This window comes from Asterias amurensis, chromosome 4 (genome assembly GCF_032118995.1).
Source record: "Asterias amurensis chromosome 4, ASM3211899v1".
NCBI lineage: Eukaryota > Metazoa > Echinodermata > Asteroidea > Forcipulatida > Asteriidae > Asterias > Asterias amurensis.
The window spans coordinates 6384685-6405626 of NC_092651.1; the positions used below are offsets into that span (position 1 = coordinate 6384685).

General features: G+C 38.4%; 1 protein-coding gene across 1 annotated transcript in view; it reads right to left on the minus strand.

Moving 5' to 3' along the window:
* Window positions 1-20942, minus strand: part of LOC139935794 (alpha-1,3-mannosyl-glycoprotein 4-beta-N-acetylglucosaminyltransferase A-like) — a 33369-nt gene that overhangs the window by 4517 nt on the left and 7910 nt on the right. The window contains exons 4-12 of the mRNA XM_071930387.1: window positions 19848-19981; window positions 13366-13412; window positions 11071-11184; window positions 10695-10770; window positions 9692-9806; window positions 7106-7236; window positions 5261-5368; window positions 3788-3984; window positions 740-906 (exon numbers count right to left, since the gene is read on the minus strand). Of these exons, the coding sequence (XP_071786488.1) occupies window positions 740-906; window positions 3788-3984; window positions 5261-5368; window positions 7106-7236; window positions 9692-9806; window positions 10695-10770; window positions 11071-11184; window positions 13366-13412; window positions 19848-19981 (1089 nt within the window). The remainder of the gene's footprint in view (window positions 1-739; window positions 907-3787; window positions 3985-5260; window positions 5369-7105; window positions 7237-9691; window positions 9807-10694; window positions 10771-11070; window positions 11185-13365; window positions 13413-19847; window positions 19982-20942) is intronic.

Here is a 20942-nt window from a genome sequence, read left to right on the forward strand (position 1 = left end):
CACGATAAGAAGTAGAAGAAGACTCCTAGCATGTCCAGTCGCTCCCAACTGTTTTCGACGTCAAACTTTTCATGGTCTTACATTGGTTCGGCGGGACTCTGGAGCGCCTGTCTGAAACTGGTGTCATAAATGCATGCTATATAAGAAGCCACTATTATTATTATTATTATTATTATTATTATTATTATTATTATTAGTTTGACTAGGTAGGAGGTGCAATATCCTAGTTATAGTATTGTTATTTCAAGCACACCTTAGTGTAACTTTATTATTATGAGTTTGACAAGATAGAAGATGCAATACCCTTGTTATACATGTAGTATTGTTAATTCAAGCACACCTTAGTGTAACTTTATTATTATGAGTTTGACAAGATAGAAGATGCAATACCCTTGTTATACATGTAGTATTGTTAATTCAAGCACACCTTTAGTGTAACATACAAGTACACTATTTTGTCATCAAAGAACCCAATGCACTTATTGAAAAGAGAAGGGGTTCGCCCCGGTGTGCCTGGCTGTGGCTGTTGAATGCGTCGTAGCACCTTGTAAACCCTTATAAGGTGCTAAATAATTGGGTCTCAGAAATCATCACTGTAATAACCTATCTTTCTGAAAGTTTGTATATATACTCGGCGCCTTGAGTACCTTGTTTGTAGATACGTGCGCAATATAAGACTTTGAAATTATTATTATTATAACATATTCCGAAGAAACATATTTCCAAAGACTTTTCTTACCGACTTGAATGTATCCATCCTGGGTCCGATTAAACTTGTTGTCTTGATGGTTGTCTGCCTCTAAAATACCTTCTTTCTTGTCACGCTGGTAGCTTGGTAAAACTTCAACAGTAGTGTTGTAAAACTTATCACCTGGGTTCTGTTCATTGCTGCTCACAAATTGATATCTGTCAAGACAAAATAAATACCCGATAAGAACAATGAACTCAAGCTCTTGTGTTTCTGTTCAGCAGAGTGTGGGTTCAGAAGTTGTGACACTTTTGTATTGAGCAAGACACTTAAAGGATTTGGGTACCTTTTCAAAATGTCCATAGATTAACATTAAACTTACAGGGTTTGAAGATAATGATAATGGAAAACTTCCCTTCAAATATTACTTACTGAGGTGCTGTAGTTTTTGAGAAATGAGTAAAACAATGTCATGAAAATACATTTGAAAATGATTAAAATAATTTTCGTCTCATGAGACAAAAATTATTTTCATGACATTGTTTTACTCAACACGTAATATTTTCAGGGAAGCTTTCTACTATCATTATCTTCAAACTGTGTAAGTTTAGCGTAAATCTGTGGACATTGTGTTTTTTGTCCTACAAAAGTTACAAAGACCCTTTAACTTTAATTGCTTCTTTCCACCCAGGGGTAAATGGGTACCTGTGAGGGCAGAGATGGTTCTTGTGGTTGATTTAGCCGAGTAGCGCATATTAATGTTGCACAGGCTGCATACTCCCCACCAGGGAGCTGAGATGGTTTAAGGAGTGAATTAAGGCCCAGTGACCAGGGGTAATAATGTGAAGCGCTTTGAGATGCCCTTTGGGTGTGAAAGTGCTTGATAAAACCTGGAACAAATCATTCCTAGATTTGCAAAGATCGTGGGTTCGAATCCCACCCAAGTAATATGCCCTGACATTTGTTCGCAGAGTTCAGGAATGTACCGAGTACATGTATAACTTTCCATTGTATATTGTTAATTTCTTTAATTGCTTGTCATTGTTCGCTTGATTTTTTGTTGTTGCTGATTTTAAACTTATTTTTATATCTTGTTGTTTTTGCTGATTATCTATATTTTAAATGTTTCTCTGTAGTTGCGCCATGGAGCATTGTTTTCGATGGATAAGGCGCTATATAAATTTTTACTATTATTATTATTATTATTATTATTATGTATACAGGGCTTACAAACAACGGTGTTATTGGTAACAACAAAATTAATGTGTATTTGGTTTGCGGTAACACCATGTGTGTATCTACTTGCCAGGTAGAGTTGTTCTTAGGGAACTGTCTTGCTTTATTCTACTGCCGTGGAGTAGATAATCGGAGGTTCGGGAGACTTCTCAGTTCTGAAAAGAACTGTCCTGCTTTTTAACTATTACCAGGGCGGATGGTATAGAAATTAGACTGGACTACTACTTTAGCTTATAGGATCGTAATTAACTGTACTGCCGCGGAGTCAGTTCTGAATTGGTCTCAACGTTTCGACTAGCTTACTCTAGTCATCGTCAGGAGACTTAAAAAGCAGGACAGTTCTTTTCAGAACTGAGAAGTCTCCCGACCCTCCGATTATCTACTCCACGGCAGTAGAATAAAGCAAGACAGTTCCCTAAGAACAACTCTACCTGGCAAGTAGATACACACATGGTGTTACCGCAAACCAAATATATATTGATACCTCACCATGCAATGCCTCAAATCCTATACACAAAATTAATATTCTAAAAATCTGGTAAAACTATTGTCAATAAAATCATTCAATCAATCAATCAATCAATCAATCAATCAATCAATCAATCAATCATAAATAATTTGTATAGCGCCTACATCAAAGGTTTGCTTAAAGGCGCTGAGGCACAGAAGAAATAAAAAGTCATTGATGGTAGGCCTCCTGAAACAAGTGGGCTTTCAGAAGTGCCTTGAATGTATTGAGTGATGCAATTGGGAAGTTTATTCCAGAGTTTGGGTCCATATATTGAGAAGGCTCTATCAGCAAAAGTAAATGACTTTTTGTGTGCTTTTAATATTTTTAAAATTGTATACTCAAAATGCCATTGGGTGTTGGACCACAAGTTTTTGAATGTTTTAAAGACACCGGACACTATTGGTAATTATCAAAGACTAGTCTTCCTAGTTGGTGTATCTCAACATATGCATAAATTAAACCTGTGAAAATTTGAACTCAATCGGTCGTTGAAGTTGCGAGATATTAAGGAAAGAAAAAAACACCCTTGTGGCACCATGGTCACACGTACATGTAGTTGTGTGCTTTCAGATGCTTGATTTCGTGACCTCAAGTTTTAAATCCAAGGTCTCAAAATCAAATTTGTGGAAAATTACTTCTTTCTCGAAAACTACGTCACTTCAGAGGGAGCTATTTCTCATAATGTTTTACACTATCAACCTCTCCCCATTACTCGTAATCAAGAAAGGTTTTATGATAATAATTATCTTGAGTAATAACCAATAGTGTCCACTGTCTTTCAATAAACCATAAACCATAATATACACATTATGAATGTTTACGAGTGCAATGGTGCGAATATGTTCATGAGTTGAAAGATGGAATGTTCCATTCAACGAGGCGGAGCCGAGTTGAATGGACCATTCCAGCTTTCAACGAATGAACATATTCGCACCATTGCACGAATGAAAAACATTCATTATTTGTTTTATATAACATCCAAGTAGATCTTTGTCATTTTGATTGAAAGATACAACTTCCAAAACAAACAAAGCGTAGGCCTACAAGTTTTAATTGTAGAAGCCAAATGCTTGTAATTTTACTACTTTGTATGCCTTTGGTAACACTGCTGCAGCGTTACCAAAGGCACGTGCACGCAGTGATGTTTTTACTCAGCTTTTTCATTCCATCCGAAAAGTACCATCGCACGCTGCCAGCGTGCAATGGTACTTTTCGGACGGAATGAAAAAGCACGATGAGTGACTCAGCGTGCAATGGTACTTTTATTTGCTATCACGTGACGGACAATCCTCCAATCAAATGGCAAGGATCTGCTTGGGTGTTATATAACACGAGTTAGCGTATTGACTTACTCGCCAATGACAATAGGTGGAATGAATCTGAACTTGATGATGTCTCCTACTGACGGTGTAGTTCCCCAGAAGATATCCTCTCCTTGATACGCTTTCAATAAGGTGAACTTCATGTAGTTGTTGATCGTTGTCGACACATCAGCATTGGGGTTTATGTGAGCAAATTGACGCTTGAACCCCTTTTTAAAATCTTTGTCCTAAAAAGATGCGAGAGAAAGGTTTTTAGTTTTGTTCTCAGTTATATGTTAACAAAAGGGTAAATTTTAAAGTTTTGTATGGTCAGGTAGGCCTATAAGTAAAATGAAAAAGTAAATTACAGGAAACAATGTCTGTTTGGGAGAAGTGGTAGTTTTGAGTAGAACTGGAATTGATTTAGTCTTGACATTTCAAACAGTTATCTCTGATCTTTTTTTGAGAATGGTTCTGGGCAGAATATACAGCTCAAAAAGATTATGACTCTAAAATCAATATAAACCAGCACGTTAATCCGGAGGTCGATGGTTTAATCCCACTCTTGTCAATTCTTTGTTCGACCCCCAAATCGACTCTAAAAACAGACAGATTGTATTGTGGTTGTAAACTGTAATTTTTTTTCTTATGGTTAAAATACATTGTTTGAATTAAGAAGGCTATAGTGCGAGTATACAGTGCTAACACACATCAGTGTATATGGGTAAATCCAAAATTAATATTATTTACCCCGGTATCGATGTGGTACCCGCTGTGAATATATAGGATTTGAACAGCCTTTAGCTACCGGGCAATCTCGGTGATCTAGTTAGTAAGACACTGCTCTAGAATTGCAAGGGGCGTGGGTTTGAATCCCATTTAAGTAATATGCCTGTGATTTTTTCAAAAAACTTATGGAAAAAAATAGTATACAGTGCTAATACACATCAGTGTACTATATGGGTAAAACCAAAACATACTTTATCCCCCATACAAATTTCGATCTATCAAAAATGGCTACCCTTGCCAATCCTTCAAAAATTACAGCCTTTATTTCTTTTAGGAAAATAAAGACAACAGTAAGCTTTATATTACACAAAATGTTGAATGCATGCGAAAGACGAGTGAAATGGAATAGTCCAGATTTCACTGAATGATTATATTCTGCACCAATACATGACCAAAATGCATTCAATATTTGTTTGATATAAAACTCATACATGGAATCCTTGTCATTTGAAATTCTTTGCACAATAAAAACAGGGACGAACATGGAAACCTGTTCACCCAACACTTCTCAAACCCCTTGAAACCACAATGGACTGCTCCATGTAGATGCAATTTTGCCTCGTTGGGCTGCCAAGGCATTTCCTCCTTGGTGAAGAGTACCCTATGAGGAAATTGTAAATTTCTACCGGATCATTTCAAAGGCACAAAGGCAATGACCTGGGGGCATGGAGGCAATTGCCTCTGTGCAGTATCAGTTTTATAGATAGTTGGTAAAATACTGGAGAAACTGCTCACCTTCAATTTTTGAACTTTCCCTTTGAGTGATGAATGAAGGCCAATATGCTGGAACTGAGACGGCTTGTAGCGTATTCTATAAGCAGCCTTTTCTCTGCTACAATGTTTCTAAATGGAGGTACAGAATCAGAAATCATTACTCATTGACAACAAAAACATACATGTGACGCGTTCAGGCAACACGAGTGGTTTCTTGTCGACCTACAATAGCAGCCGAAATGCTTGGACCTCACCCATTTACCCCTGGGTGGAGAGAAGCATGTAGCTCAAGGACACAAGTGTCACGAATGAATTCAAACCCACACGCTGAACAGAAACACCAGAGCTTTAGGTCAGCTTAACTGCTCGACCACGACACCCTATGGCCGAGCGGTTAAGAGCACCGGATTCAAGCTCTGGTGTTTGATCAGCAGGGTGTGGGTTCGAATCCCGGTCGTGACACTTGCTACAAAAAATTGGGGAGGTAGCGCTTTCTGATCTACTGGCCAGGCTTCAGACTGATGATACCCAAGCCTACATTTGTATGGACTGTGAAAGGGGTAACCCTGTTTCAGCCCTAGGAGTAGGTGGCAATGGCCTCTGGAAAAAAAAACAATTGTAGCCCACACCTTGAGTGGCCTTCATGCCTTGTGTGTCTGGCGACTTGCATAAAAAAAATAGTAAAAAATATTTAAAAATTATAAACAACTCAGTTAGTTTGATCGCTCCACATTATATGCAATCATATTTTTATTGACAGAATAAGTTGACAAGATTAGCAGCAATGGTGATATTTTAAGTCATAATACAACTATATGATTATTAAAAGCATCTTGCGAGTACAAATAAAACCCAATCGTGTGACAGTGTCTTTATGAAATACAAACACTGAATTGTCAATTTGCAAGGTTCTACTCTGGTTCCAAAATGTGTACTGCTTTTGAATAACTAAAACAGAATGTGAGACATAAAGTTTCTGCAAATATTAGTAACAAAAATATTGAAACTGTTTGAAGTAGTTGAAACATTTTTTATCTCCTTAAAATTTGAAAAAAAAGGGATGCTTCTTAAATATTTGAAAAACTTATAAAAAGCGCTCCGGTCATTACGATGATTAAACACGTCGGTGTATGGGTAAAAAACAAAATTAATATTCTTTATCCCCGATGCAAATTTAACATCTACATGTATTACATGTATATATCGTTGCGGTACCCGCTGCCAAAACATAGGATTTGAACTGCCTCTAGCTGCCGGGCAACCTCGGTAGTCTAGTTGGTAAGACACTGCTCTAGAATTGCAAGGGTCGTGGGTTCGAATCCCACCCCAGTAACATGCCTGTGATATTTTTTCACAGGACTCGGGAAAGTACTGAGTATACAGTGCTAACACACATCCGTGTATGGGTAAAAAACAAAATTTATAACTTAATCCCTTTTAAAGAGAAGGTACGCTATTGATAATTGTCAAAGACCAGTGTTCTCACTTGGTGTATCTCAACATATGCATAAAATAACAAAACCTGTGAAAATTTTAGCTCAATTGGTCATCGGAGTTGGGAGAAAATGATGAAAGAAAAAACACCCTTGTTGGAGAATCTATGTGCTTTCAGATAAGAATAAAAGAAGAAGTCTTTTATTATTTTAGTGAGAAATAACCTCTTTCTCAAAAACTATGTTACTTCAGAGGGAGTCGTTTCCCACAATGTTTTATACTATCAACAGCTCTCCAATGCTCGTTACCAAGTCAGTTTTTTTGTTAATATTTGTTTTGAGTAATTACCAAACGTGTACCTTCCCTCTAATTTCTCTTTTTATATGGCATTTGGGATTGGGGTTTTACAGTTCACAGGCCAGTAACACTTACAGGATCTTTTTCCGGGTTACAAACTTTCACATACAAAATGTGATCCAGCAGCCAGTCAATTGGCTTGTCTTTATGGAACATCAGAAAGAATTCTACTATTAAATTTAAGTCACTCGTCTTGAACATTTTACCTGCAGATGAAAATAGAAAAAACAAAGAATACCTTTTTATAAAGAAAACAATGTTGATAATGGAAATGACAGTCCTTTAAACCATTGGACACTTTCGGCAAACAGTATTGTCCAAGGCCCACACTTTGTGTACCACAACTTCTATATAAAATAACAAACCTGTGAAAATTTAGGCTCAATTGGTCATCGGAGTCGGGAGAAAATAACGGGAAAACCCACCCTTGTTTCCGCACGTTTTTGCCGTGTCATGATATGTGTTTAAAATAAATCCGTAATTCTCGATATCAAGAATTGATATTGTTTATAATGTTTTCTCAAGAAGTAAAGCATTGCATGGAATAATATTTCAAGAGAAGTCTTTCACCAACATTCTGTAAACCCTGTAAATTATTTGTAAATCTGTGAACTTTCAATTTTTGTTCTGTTCCGAAAGTGTCCAATGGCTTTAATAATAATAATAATAATAATAATAATAATAATAATAATAATAATAGTCAGTATTTATATGGTGCTTTATACACCTGAAGGGCGTCTCAAAGCGCTGTAACATACAGTATTTTATGCAAGGTATGGGACTAAGTTTGAATTGTGATATCTACTCCTTTTGCAAAGCACTATGTAATGGTTTACGAGGTGCTGTGGCGCAATATGCAGCCAATCCTTCCATAATATTGTCCTCTTTCCAACTCTGATATCAACAGTTACATGTATGTGCTAAAATTTTGCTTCAATATGTACTGTGCTCTTTCTCAAAAACACTAGTCCACATAATTTAATCCAAGAGATATCTCACTACATCACACAGAGAAACAAAACATCTATGGAAGTGTCGTGGCCGAGCGGTTAAGAGCACCGAATTCAAACTCTGGTGTTTCTGATCACCAGAGTGTGGGTCCGGGTCCCAGTCGTGAAACTTGTGTCCTTAAGCAAGACACTTAACCATTGCTTTGTCCTTCGGATGGGACGTAAAGCCGTTGGTCCCATGTGTTGTTTAGCGCATGTAAAAGAACCCAGTGCACTTATTGAAAAGAGGAGATTCGCCCGCTGTAGCACCTTGTAAACCCTTATAAGGTGCTAAATAATTGGGTCCCAGTATTCATCATTGCAATAGCCTATCATTCTGAGAGTTTGGTACCTTGTTTGGTAGATACAATACATGCGCTATATAAGACTTTGATATCATATTATTAACATTACATCTAAAGTTTTTGAAAACGCAGACTGTTCATACCATGTACATAAATATAGTAATAATAATAATTTATTATGCGCAAGTTTCATAAAAAATATGTACAGATGCGCATTACAACAATATACAGATATTAACAATAATTTAAACAGATTTAAAAATGGTAATTACACTGAAAAATGCGAGAACACTAGTTAAAATCAAACAGCAAAAATAAAACCACAGTTGGCAAAAGGCCACGCAAAAGTCTAGTAAAAAGCCTGCAGAATAAATGGGTTTTGAGCAATGTTTTGAAGGTACCTGTATTGTTGGCGATCCTGATTGCATGTGGGAGAGCATTCCAAAGTTTAGGAGCAACACACTCAAAAGCGTGATCTCCCAGAGTACTTTTAGTTTTACAGAGTGGGTAACTGAGAATGGAAGTGTCATTAAAACTCGGCATATACCATTTATACTATTTGTACATGCCACTGCATGCATACAAACCTGTGTAAGTACAGCTACATGTAGTACTGCATTCTGTGTGTAGTGTGTGGGACATATCTATGACCCCACAGCCTTGAAAATCAAGACTAGTCGGCAAATAAGGTTTATCAAGTTTATCACGATTCAGAATCGCAATGCGTTATAATAATAATAATAATAATAATATCGAAGTCTTACATGTCATAGCGCGCGTATCTACCAAACAAGGTACTCAAGGCGCTGAGTATATACAAACTTTCAGAGAGATAGGTTATTGCAGTGATGAATTTTGAGACCCAATTAGTTAGCACCTTATAAGGGTTTACAAGGTGCTACGGCGCATTAAGCAGCCACAGCCAGGAACACCGGGGCGAACCCCTTCTCTTTTTGATAAGTGCACTGGGTTCTTTTACATGCATTACACAACACATGGGACCAACGGCTTTACGTACCATCCGAAGGACGAAGCAATAGTTAAGTGTCTTGCTTAAGGACACAAGTGAACGGCTGTAGTAGGGAGATGGGACAGATTTCCTATCGCAGTGTATGTTGTCAGGCATGACTCGCCCATACTCAATATCTTTGTGTGGGTTTTGCTATTCATGATAAACCTTATGCATCATAAAAACAATTTTTAATTTTGCATTATTTGTTTGCCGATTAAATAAAAAAAAGTGCAGCGGATATGGATTTCACATGAGGGAGTACTGCAAGCATACTTGTACCTGTGAGAATATAACGTCAGACAAGAAAGACTAAAAATCATGATGCGTAAAGCGGCATCAAACAAGACGCACTTACCAATAAATCCCAACGCTGAAAATTCTAGTAGTAGCCAGTTTTTGTTTTGTTGCTGCATTGCAAATGTTTTCATTGTTGTGAAATACCCAGGCTGAGCCACTAGATCATCTTCAAGCTAAAATCAAGCAAAAAAACCCAAATAAAAGTGGAGTTAATTATCATTTTGTTGTTTCCTTCTTAAAGGCACTGGACACTATTGGTTATTACTCAAATTAATTATAAGCATAAAAACCTTACTTGGTAAGAAGTAATGGGGAGAGGTTGATAGTATAAAACATTGTGAGAAACGGCTCCCTCTGAAGTGAAGTAGTTTTCGAGAAAGAAGCAATTTCTCACTAAAATATTTGAATTTGATTTTGAGACCTCAAAATTATATTTTGAGCTCTCAAAATCAAGCATCTGAAAGCACACAACTTGTGCAACAAAGGAATTTATATATGCATACATGTACATTTTATGTATATGTTAAGATACACCAAGTGAGAAGACTGTTCTTTGACAATTACCAATAGTGTCAATTGTCTTGAAGGATAAATTTGAAAGTAATGACAAATTGGAAATCTCTTCTTGGAAAGAATGTACATTTGGGTCAATGATGTGGAGTGTCAACTTGAAAAACTAAGGCCACATTTTCAATCTTATATAAAACCCATAGAAATAGAACCTGGAGAACGTTGAGCTCGGCCCCCCTCTGTGTTGCCTGATGACGCGGCATAACGATATCGTGTGATATGCGTGTATAGCAAAAAGATCATCGCAGGACAGGCATGTATGGCAAAATGGGCATCACGTGACACGCGTGTATGGCAAAATGGCAAGATTGCATCGCACATAAACTGTTTCTAGTGTTTTTATTGGTCAATGTGACGTCTACACATGTACAAAAGAATTTGTACGCGTGTCCATAAAAATGGTCTCACAACGAAACCGCACGCACAATGAGACACTCAGCGTTCTCCGGGTTATATTTCTATGATAAAAACTAATATTAATATGTATTTACCTGAACATAGTATTTTCCTCTTGATTGTGCATACATCATAAGATAAGAAAAATCCAAATTTTGCTTCGTTCTCCATCTAGATAAGTGGAAAAAAGATAATATAGTAGTAATTTTTTTTCCACCACCCATCTCCTTCCAACCCCTCCCCTTCCCTTTCTCTACACCCCTATTGGGTGATTTTCGTCTTCCGATTCCTGTCAATAACTCAAGCCATACACTTCTTAAAGATTTTATAAGAAGTTATCTGACAGCAAAGAAAAAGGTAGATACCCATCAAACGAAATTATTACGACTGTTTATTTTGTAAAGTGTTTAACGGATTTGTCACTGCTTTGCTGAATAAAAGCGAAAAAGTAGTTTTAAGGGTAACACTTACTTTACTCGTTCTTGGGTATCACCAAATGTTTCCCGCACAGCATTGAGGTCAGGATAGTAACTACCTCTTGGTGAAATAACCTCAATAAGACCGGAATCCAACTCAGCATGGAAACTGCATGGAAAAACATATTAATGTTCAGATTTTAAGATTGATACAGTTGAAAAAGTATAGAAGGCCAAATGATGTGAAAGAAAGTAACTTCTTAGACAATGCATTAAAGACAGTGGACACTATTGGTAATTGTCAAAGACCAGTCTTCTCACTTGGTGTATCTCAACATATGCATGAAATAACAAAAAACTGTGAACATTTGAGCTAAATTGGTCGTCGCAGTTGCCAGATAACTATGAAAGAAAAAACACCCTTGTTAAATGAAGTTGTGTGCTTTAAGATGGTTGATTTTGAGACCTCAAATTCTAAAACTGAGGTCTCAAAAACAAATTAGAGGAAAATTACTTTTTTCTCAAAAACAACGTTACTTCAGAGGGAGCCGATTCTCACAATGTTTTATACTATCAACCTCTCCCCAATACCACATGTAGTTAGCAAGTAAGGTTTTACGCTAATAATTATTGTGAGTAATTACCAATAGTGTCCACTGCCTTTAAAACACTACGTGTCAATAAAATGCCAATAAAAGTACCACTTTCCATCCGTAATATTAGCAGTTTTTTAAGCCACCAATAAATGTTTCAACATCTGAATACAGTACCAAGTTAGACTGAAAACTACTGAGTAAATTAATTTTATAAGTTAAAAACAGTTTTTTGACTCATCCTACATGTAAAATGTCCATAAATTGCAGTGAACTGGTGTGATTTCTAAAGAAAATTTCAAGGCATTGATTACCCCCCCCCCCCCCCCCCACCCCCCAAAAATGCAGCACCAAGCTTTTAGATATTAGGTGTTTGTGAACACACAAATAATAACCCGTATATTTTTACTTCGATTAATTGCTCCAAACCTTCAAAGGCAGCCTGACTATGAGATAGAAAACACATCACCTTTGAGAGGCCCTTATTGGGGGTTTAAGTGAGCTTAAAGGAAGTGGACGCTAATGGTAGTTACTCAAAATAATTGTTAGCGTAAAACCTAACTTGGTAATGAGTAATGGGGAGATGTTGATAGTATCAAATTTTGTGAGAAACGGCTCCCTCTGTAGTAACGTAGTTTTCGAGAAAGAAGTAATTTTCCACAAATTGGATTTTGAGGTCTTGAAATCAAGCATCTGAAAGCACACAACTTCGTGTGACAAGGGTGTTTTTTCTTTCATTATTATCTCGCAACTTTGACAACCAATTGAGCTCAAATTTGCACAGGTTTGTTATTTGATGCATACAGTATGTTAAGATACAGCAAGTGAGAAGACTGATCTTTGACAATTACCATTAGAGATCAGTGTCTTTAAAACCAAGAAAGGTTTTATGCGAATAATTATTTTGAGTAAATACTAATAGAGTCCACTGCCTTTAAACGTGCTTAAACTGATCTTCATTCTGATCCTAACATTCTGATACCGCCGACATGGCCGAGCGTCTTATCCGCAGGAAATTACGGTAATCAAAACAAACTCAATAATTCAAAATCAAACAAATAACAAATCACCCTCGATTATGTACACAATGCATGCAGACAAATTTTGAGAGTGTCGTGCTAGGGACCATTCGTTATTATCAACATTTTCACAAGTGTACAAAGAGACCACTTTTCAAGACCCCACACCTCCCCTTTAAAGTATTCCACACAAGTCTTTGTATAGACACTTGCATGTGATTTAAAGTGTTCCTGGCTGTGGCTGCTATATGTACCGTAGCACCTGGTAAACCCTTGTAAGGTGCTAAATAATAGGGTCTCAGAATTAATCACTGCAATATCTTTCTGAAAGTGTGTAGGATACTCAGCGCCTTGAGTACCTTGTTTGGTAGATACGTGCGCTATAAAAGCATTGATATTGTACTTATTATTATTAAAGGCTGGGTTTTTTCTAACTTTTGTAGATCAAGTTTTTGTCCATGACATTCACCCATATTTGGTGTGAATGAAGATTTATATTTACCTGTAGAAGTTTCAGCTTCATACAATGCAAGTAGTCAAGATTTTGAGAAAGAAAAAAAAGTGAAAATCATACAGTAATTTTTGTCAGGAGAGTCGCGTAAATATCAACTCATTTTCTTTGTTTTTAAAGCAACAGCGGGCATTACATGTAACCCCCTCCCCCAGTGTACCATTTGTACGCTCGTGAAAATATTTATAATTGTGAACGACCCCTTTGTAAACACTGGTAAAGCTTACTTTGATTGAATTCTGTCCGCTTCCTTCTTCACATATTCTAAATCAACCTGCAAAATATAAGACAAAATAAAATACCAAGCATACAACACAACAAGGAAATAAAATGTAGCACTTTAATGACTACATGTATTACTATTATAACTAAATACCTGCAACAGCTTTCATCCCATATCCAACGAGGCCGAAAGCCGAGATGGATATGGGACACAGACGTATTTATCTTCAAGCAAACTTGGTGCGTGACCATAGAACACACAATTCGCATGGTAGTGATATTAGCCGTGCAATATAGGTTTTTATCAAGACTCCATTCTGAGAATCTCATTGGAGGATTAGCACGTACTTGAAGATAATAATTTATTACTAGTTAGTCATTAAAGTGCTATATTTTGTTTCCACTTTTTCCCCACAATCGTTTTGAAAACCCATCTTCGGTGCTTTTTTGAAAGATTCATAAAAAGCTGTGTTTCATCATCACCATCCACCTGAAGTCATAAGTGGGAGCTTTGAAATTGTATGGCTGCTTTGATCCAACAAATTACAGCATAGTATTTTCATTTTGACGCCAGCAGCAACAGCAGAAGTGTTCCTAGTTTTTCCAAAATATCAAAATTACATTGAATAGGATGAACAAAACGGCCTAAAATTGACTCCAGGTTTAGCATTCTTGTTAAAAATTTGAAGGATTGATCCTCACAGCTATTTATCTATCCGGTCTGAATCTTATTATTCTTACTGTGTAGTGTATCATTAACAGCCTGGGAAGATTTCAAAGTGGAAGCTCCTATTTCTTTGTTTAAAGGGTCTGGGTACTTTTTGTAAGACAAAAAACACAATGACTACAGATTTACACTAAACTTACACAGTTCGAAGATAATAATAGTAGAAAGCTTCCCTGCAAAATATAACTTGCTGAGGTGCTGTAGTTTTTGGGAAAATAGTAATTTAGTAAAACAATATCATGATAATAATTTTCGTCTCAGTGATTATGAGATGAAAATTATTTTAGCATGTATTTTCATGACATAGTTTTACTCATTTCTCGACTACTACAGCACCTCAACAACTACATGTACTATGCAACACTTCAATATAATGGTTTATCTTGATTATCTGAAACAAAAAGTTGCATCCCTTAAGGCAATCCCCTGGCTGCCGCTTCCCAGGTTGTATCCTAATTTGGGTGTGATCCCTGGCTACACGGCAGTTAACGGTTGTATGGCTTCTGACTGGCACCCCTAAACAAAGATATTGACAAAATAGGGACACCGCCAACATAGGGCGTGATAGCTTAGTTGTTAGAGCGTCGGCACGTTAATCCAGAGGTCGTTGGTTCGAAACCCACTCTAGTCAATTCTTTGTTCAACCCAAATATCATTTAATGTAAATCTGCGGTTGTGTTACAAAAAGTACCCAAATCGTTGTCAGACGCTGTAGGTCACTGTGCTGCTGAGGTAGGAGAATATCAGACCTGATATCATCGGAGAAACTAAAATCTATCCATTTGATTAACGATTATTTTTGGTATATAAGTCATGCAAAAATATCATACATCATAAACAGGATGGCATCATTATTGGATCACAGTTACCAGTATTTATATAGAGATGTTTCTAAATTTGTGGCAGCCGACGACGGTCTTTAAAATACCTGAAAATGCTTTACAAAAATTAATAATTCATGTCTCAGGAAATCCTCAAAGGCAGTGGACACTATTGGTAATTACTCAAAATAACTACACCTGTATTAGCAAAACCTTATTTGGTAACGAGTAATGGGGAGAGGTTGATGGTATAAAACATTGTGAGAAACGGCTCCATCTGAGGTAATGTAGTTTTCGAGAAAGAAGTAATTTTCCACGAATTTTATTTCGAGACCTCCGATTTAGAATTGTGAGGTCTCGAAATCAAGCATCTGAAAGCACACAACTTCGTGTGACAAGGGTTTTTTCTTCTTTCAGTATTATCTCGCAACTTTGACGATCAATTGAGCTCAAATTTTCACAGGTTTGTTATTTTATGCGTATGTTGAGATACACCAAGTGGGGAAGACTGGTCTTTAACAATTACCAATAGTGTCCAATGTCTTTAAGCAGTAAAAGCATAAGCTTAAGCAGGCCGTGTAGTGGACCCAAGTTCGTGAGAACAATATGTGCTGGCTTCGCTTTTTACTACATGTACATGTAATTAACAACTACATTGTAGCTAGTATGTAGGTAAACTTACATGAAAAAGTTATCCTTGTCGCCAATGTGGTGAGTCCGGAGTCAGTGACGGAACAAAACACGGACAAGGTCAGGTACAGTTGACAGAACACTCTATACTGTCAGCCAACCACCGGCTGACCAATGATGCCATCATGCCAGAGTGACTTACTACACAATCACCACACTATTCTAAAAATCCAGGACTGCGTATAAAGGTTGGTTTTGTGACACTTGGGCTTGTCCACAAAAAACTTTTACAGTTTTAAATCTCCACTCTAGCTAGCAGCCTCAGTCAGACTATTAGACTGTTATTAAGACCAGGATCACCAATCTACTGTTACAGTTGTACTATGACTGATACATTGAAGTCATTTGGGCAAAATTAATAAGTTTGAGCAGTATTTGGAAAGCCAAAGATTAGGACTAGCAGGAAAAGACCTCATTATATGGTCAAGGGTGTGCTCAAAATACAATGTGAGGCAGCAAGAGAGCTTATCAAGAAGATAGGCAGTTAGAACAAGATCATTAAAGGAGATTAAAGGAACACGTTGCCTTGGATCGGACGAGTTGGTCTATAAAAAGCGTTCAAAACCGTTTGTTATGAAATTTACATGGTTAGAAAGATGTTTTAAAAGTAGAATATAATGATCCACAAACGTATCACTCAAAATTGCACGGTTTTCTTTTTACGTCGCGAACTATCACGGTCGGCCATTTATGGGAGTCAAAATTTTGACTCCCATAACTGGCCGACCGTGTTATTCGACGAGGTAAAATAAAAACCACGCAATTTCGAGGCATATTTGTGTAGATCATTGTATTCTACTTTTACATCATCTTTCTAACCATACGCATTTTATAACAAACGGTCACAAACGCTTTTCAAAGACCAACTCGACCGATCCAAGGCAACGTGTTCCTTTAAAGAGTAGAAGAAATGCTAGTCACCTAACATGTTACACCAGTTTTAGAGCAAATGGTAGGAGTATGACTCAGTCGCCCAAGTTACCACAGTTCAAAGATAGACAAGGTTTAGACACAAAAGTATTTGTAAGGTTTGCTGAAGGGCCCGAAGAAGACTTGGTGGAAGGTATGGACCGCAAAGTCTCCATATGAGATGCTACACAAGATTGACTACATCTCGGTAAATAGAAGTGGGAGAAGAGCATCATCAACTGTGAGGTCTAATGTACGTAACTCCCTGGGCTCGGATCGTCGAACATTCATGGTGGTGGCAGCTACTGTGTGGCTCAGCCTGTGGGGGAAGAGGATTGTCCCATGGCAGCCATCCACAAGTAGACAACGTGGATGAGCTGATCTCCCCAGTCTTGCAAGAACTCCCCATATCTGATGGACCAGTCTCCATGGAAGACTACATGAAGGCCAAGAGCAGCAACAGACAGCAGGAGCTACATGTACTGTGAGGAAAGAGTGACCCGAGAAGCCTGGCACATGCCCTGGCATGAACATAAACAAGGTGTAGAAGGACAAGCTCAGCAACGAAAAAACTTTAGACCCTCATGTGCAGCAAAAGTAGTCACTTGATGGCATCTACACCAGGATGCTTACCTCTGGCCATTACCTGGGAAGACCATATCCACAACATTGACTTGTAGGGAGACCTTCCATGTATCTCTGTTATGATCATGGAAAGGAGGATGGGGCTGGCAGTCCACTGCATCCACCACCTTAAGAGCTGTCGTCCAATGATATCATCATGGGGAAGTAACCCTAGGGATCTGGCAGAAGGGGGCAGGGCAAGCTTCTTTCATTAACACTCTGCAGCGGAACAATGCATCCACCACCTTAAGCTGTTATCCCATGACACCATTATGTGGAGGCTAACCCTAGGGAACTGGCAGAAGGGGGCATGTGAGCCACATCAAATAAACTCTGCAGCGAAACAATGCATCCACCACCTTAAGCTGGCAACTCATGACACCATTATGTGGAAGCTAACCCTAGAGAACTGGCAGAAGGGGGCATGTGAGCCACATCAAATAAACCCTGCAGCGAAACAATGCATCCACCACCTTAAGCTGGCATCTCATGACACCATTACGTGGAAGCTAACCCCAAGGAAACTGCCAGAAGGGGGCATGTGAGCCACTTTCATTAACACTCTGCAGCGAAACAATGCATCCACCACCTTAAGCTGTTATCCCATGACACCATTATGTGGAAGCTAACCCTAGGGAACTGGCAGAAGGGGGCATGTGAGCCACATCAAATAAACTCTGCAGCGGAACAATGCATCCACCACCTTAAGCTGTTATCCCATGACACCATTATGTGGAAGCTAACCCTAGGGAACTGGCAGAAGGGGGCATGTGAGCCACATCAAATAAACTCTGCAGCGAAACAATGCATCCACCACCTTAAGCTGGCAACTCATGACACCATTATGTGGAAGCTAACCCTAGAGAACTGGCAGAAGGGGGCATGTGAGCCACATCAAATAAACCCTGCAGCGAAACAATGCATCCACCACCTTAAGCTGGCATCTCATGACACCATTACGTGGAAGCTAACCCCAAGGAAACTGCCAGAAGGGGGCATGTGAGCCACTTTCATTAACACTCTGCAGCGAAACAATGCATCCACCACCTTAAGCTGTTATCCCATGACACCATTATGTGGAAGCTAACCCAAGAAAACTGGCAGAAGGGGGCATGTGAGCCACTTTCATTAACACTCTGTAGCGAAACAATGCATCCACCACCTTAAGCTGGCATCTCATGACACCATTATGTGGAAGCTAACCCAAGAAAACTGCCAGAAGGGGGCATGTGAGCCACTTTCATTAACACTCTGTAGCGAAACAATGCATCCACCACCTTAAGCTGGCATCTCATGACACCATTATGTGGAAGCTAACCCCAAGGAAACTGCCAGAAGGGGGCATGTGAGCCACTTTCATTAACACTCTGTAGCGAAACAATGCATCCACCACCTTAAGCTGGCATCTCATGACACCATTATGTGGAAGCTAACCCCAAGGAAACTGCCAGAAGGGGGCATGTGAGCCACTTTCATTAACACTCTGCAGCGAAACAATGCATCCACCACCTTAAGCTGGCATCTCATGACACCATTATGTGGAAGCTAATCCCAAGGAAACTGGCAGAAGGGGGCATGTGAGCTACTTTCATTAACACTCTGCAGCGAAACAATGCATCCACCACCTTAAGCTGGCATCTCATGACACCATTATGTGGAAGCTAACCCAAGAAAACTGGCAGAAGGGGGCAGGGGCAAGCGACTTTCATCAACACTCTGCAGCGGAACACTCAGAAACACAGGGGAGGTGAGGAGCGTAATACTGTATAGGGTACAGTAGAGGGTGGCGACCAAGTCCAGAGTTGGTGCGGGAAAACCTGTAATCATATGACATCCCACAGGGGGAGTTTTTCCAACTGCGAGTTTGAACCTAATCGTGGCAAATAACTGTTACATCTAAATGTAGAGGATTTCCCACACAACCTTGCCACAGTAAAAGTACAGTACGAAACTACAACTTCTTTGTACTTGTTCTTTTTTTATTAGTGGGGGGGGGGGGGTGTTTCTTCATTGCATGTTGTTGATTATTTAAAATGTTTAAAGAAAATGCATACTATAAGCTAAACATTTATTGACTAGATTGCCTGTTAATAGGGAGTGTTACGCATTGCTGTCCAGTTAGTTAAACCATACCCAGCCAAGCTTGCCATAGCCTGTTTAGTCACCATCAATGCCAATAAGGTTAAATTTACAATCCACTGTGCACTGACTTTTAAAGGCACTGGACACCTTTGGCAATTGTCAAAGATCAGTCTTCTTACTAGATGTATCTCAACATGCATAAAACAATCTGTGAAAATTTGAACTCATTGGTCGTCAAAGTTGCGAGATAATAATGGAAGAAAAAACACCCTTGACAGATGCTTGAATTCGAGACCTCAGCTGAGGTCTCAAATTAAATTAAAATATTTTAGTAAGAAACTACTTCTTTCTCAAAAAATATGTTACTTCAGAGCGAGCTGTTTCTCACAATGTGTTTATACTATCAACAGCTCTCCATTGCTCGTTACCACCTAAATTCTAAATCTGAGGTCTGGAAATCAAATTCGTCAAAAATTTCTTCTTTCTCAAGTATGTTTTATACTATCAACCTCTCCCCATTACTCGCTTCTAAGTAAGGTTTTATGCTAATAATTGTTTTGAGTAAATACCAATAGTATATCCAGTGCCTTTAAAAGCCTCTTGAACATTTGACATGTAAAATTGGTCTACTTACCTCTGCGATAAAAACCACAATCAAGCATTCCAGTTTCTCTTCAGTTGACAAACCTGCAACCAGCGATGAAAGTGTCTCCATGATGTAGCTTTCCACATCTCGCTTAATCGTTGGCACACCAATAACAATGGACACTGTGTAACCAAGTAGATAGAAATTACCGGGATTTTCAAACTAATAGCTGACATTCATAAATACTTCAGACAGTTTTGCATCACTTACAACACTTACTCCCACCATCTGTAAGAAAGTGGTTGGTCAGGGTGCCTTTGGTTATAGCGGCCCACACCTCACCGCTGTTCAGAGCTCTATATCGAGTGCCAAATAGTTTTGCGCATGCGCGAGATTTTAACGAAGTTCAACATGAGATGAATTATTTATAGCAGTGACCCCGTCGCTGTTTTGTGCATGTTTCTATGACTTAAAACCGAGACCAAATCGGACGTCAACCGTGAGTTTTGTTGGCGTTTGTGAGTAAAATTGAATTTCCCTTCGAGGGCAATTCCCACGGTAACGGAAGACCGTTTCGACTCATTAAACAACATTTAAATCATGGATATCTTTAACAGTTTAATTAGTTTCATCAAGCAAATGTCACAGTTTCTTTTATTAATGACTGCCTTCAAAATGGCTTCCTCTTTTTTGGCTGAAAAACTTTTAGTTTATAAAGTATGAACACCATTGCCGTCCTTCCGTTACCGACCTTATTAATATTCATATCTAATAAACTAAAAGTTTTTCAGCCAAAAAAGAGGAGGCCATTTTGAAGGCAGTCATTTATAAAAGAAACTGTGACATTTGCTTGATGAAACTAATTAAACTGTTAAAGATATCCACGATATAAATGTTGTTTAATGAGTCAAAACTTCCTTCCTTTACCGTGGAATTGCCCCTTAAAACAATGTTTGCTGTAGACATGGTAGAGGAAAATTATGATTCTACCAAATTATTCTGTTTACACGTATATAGCACGAAACCCTCTGGATTAATCAAAATCAGTGGGATTCCCCCCCCCTTGTTTTTCTGACGCAGCCGACTACTTCGCTTCCACAGTGCCCACATGTTTCACATACAAACTAAACAAACGCATACTTG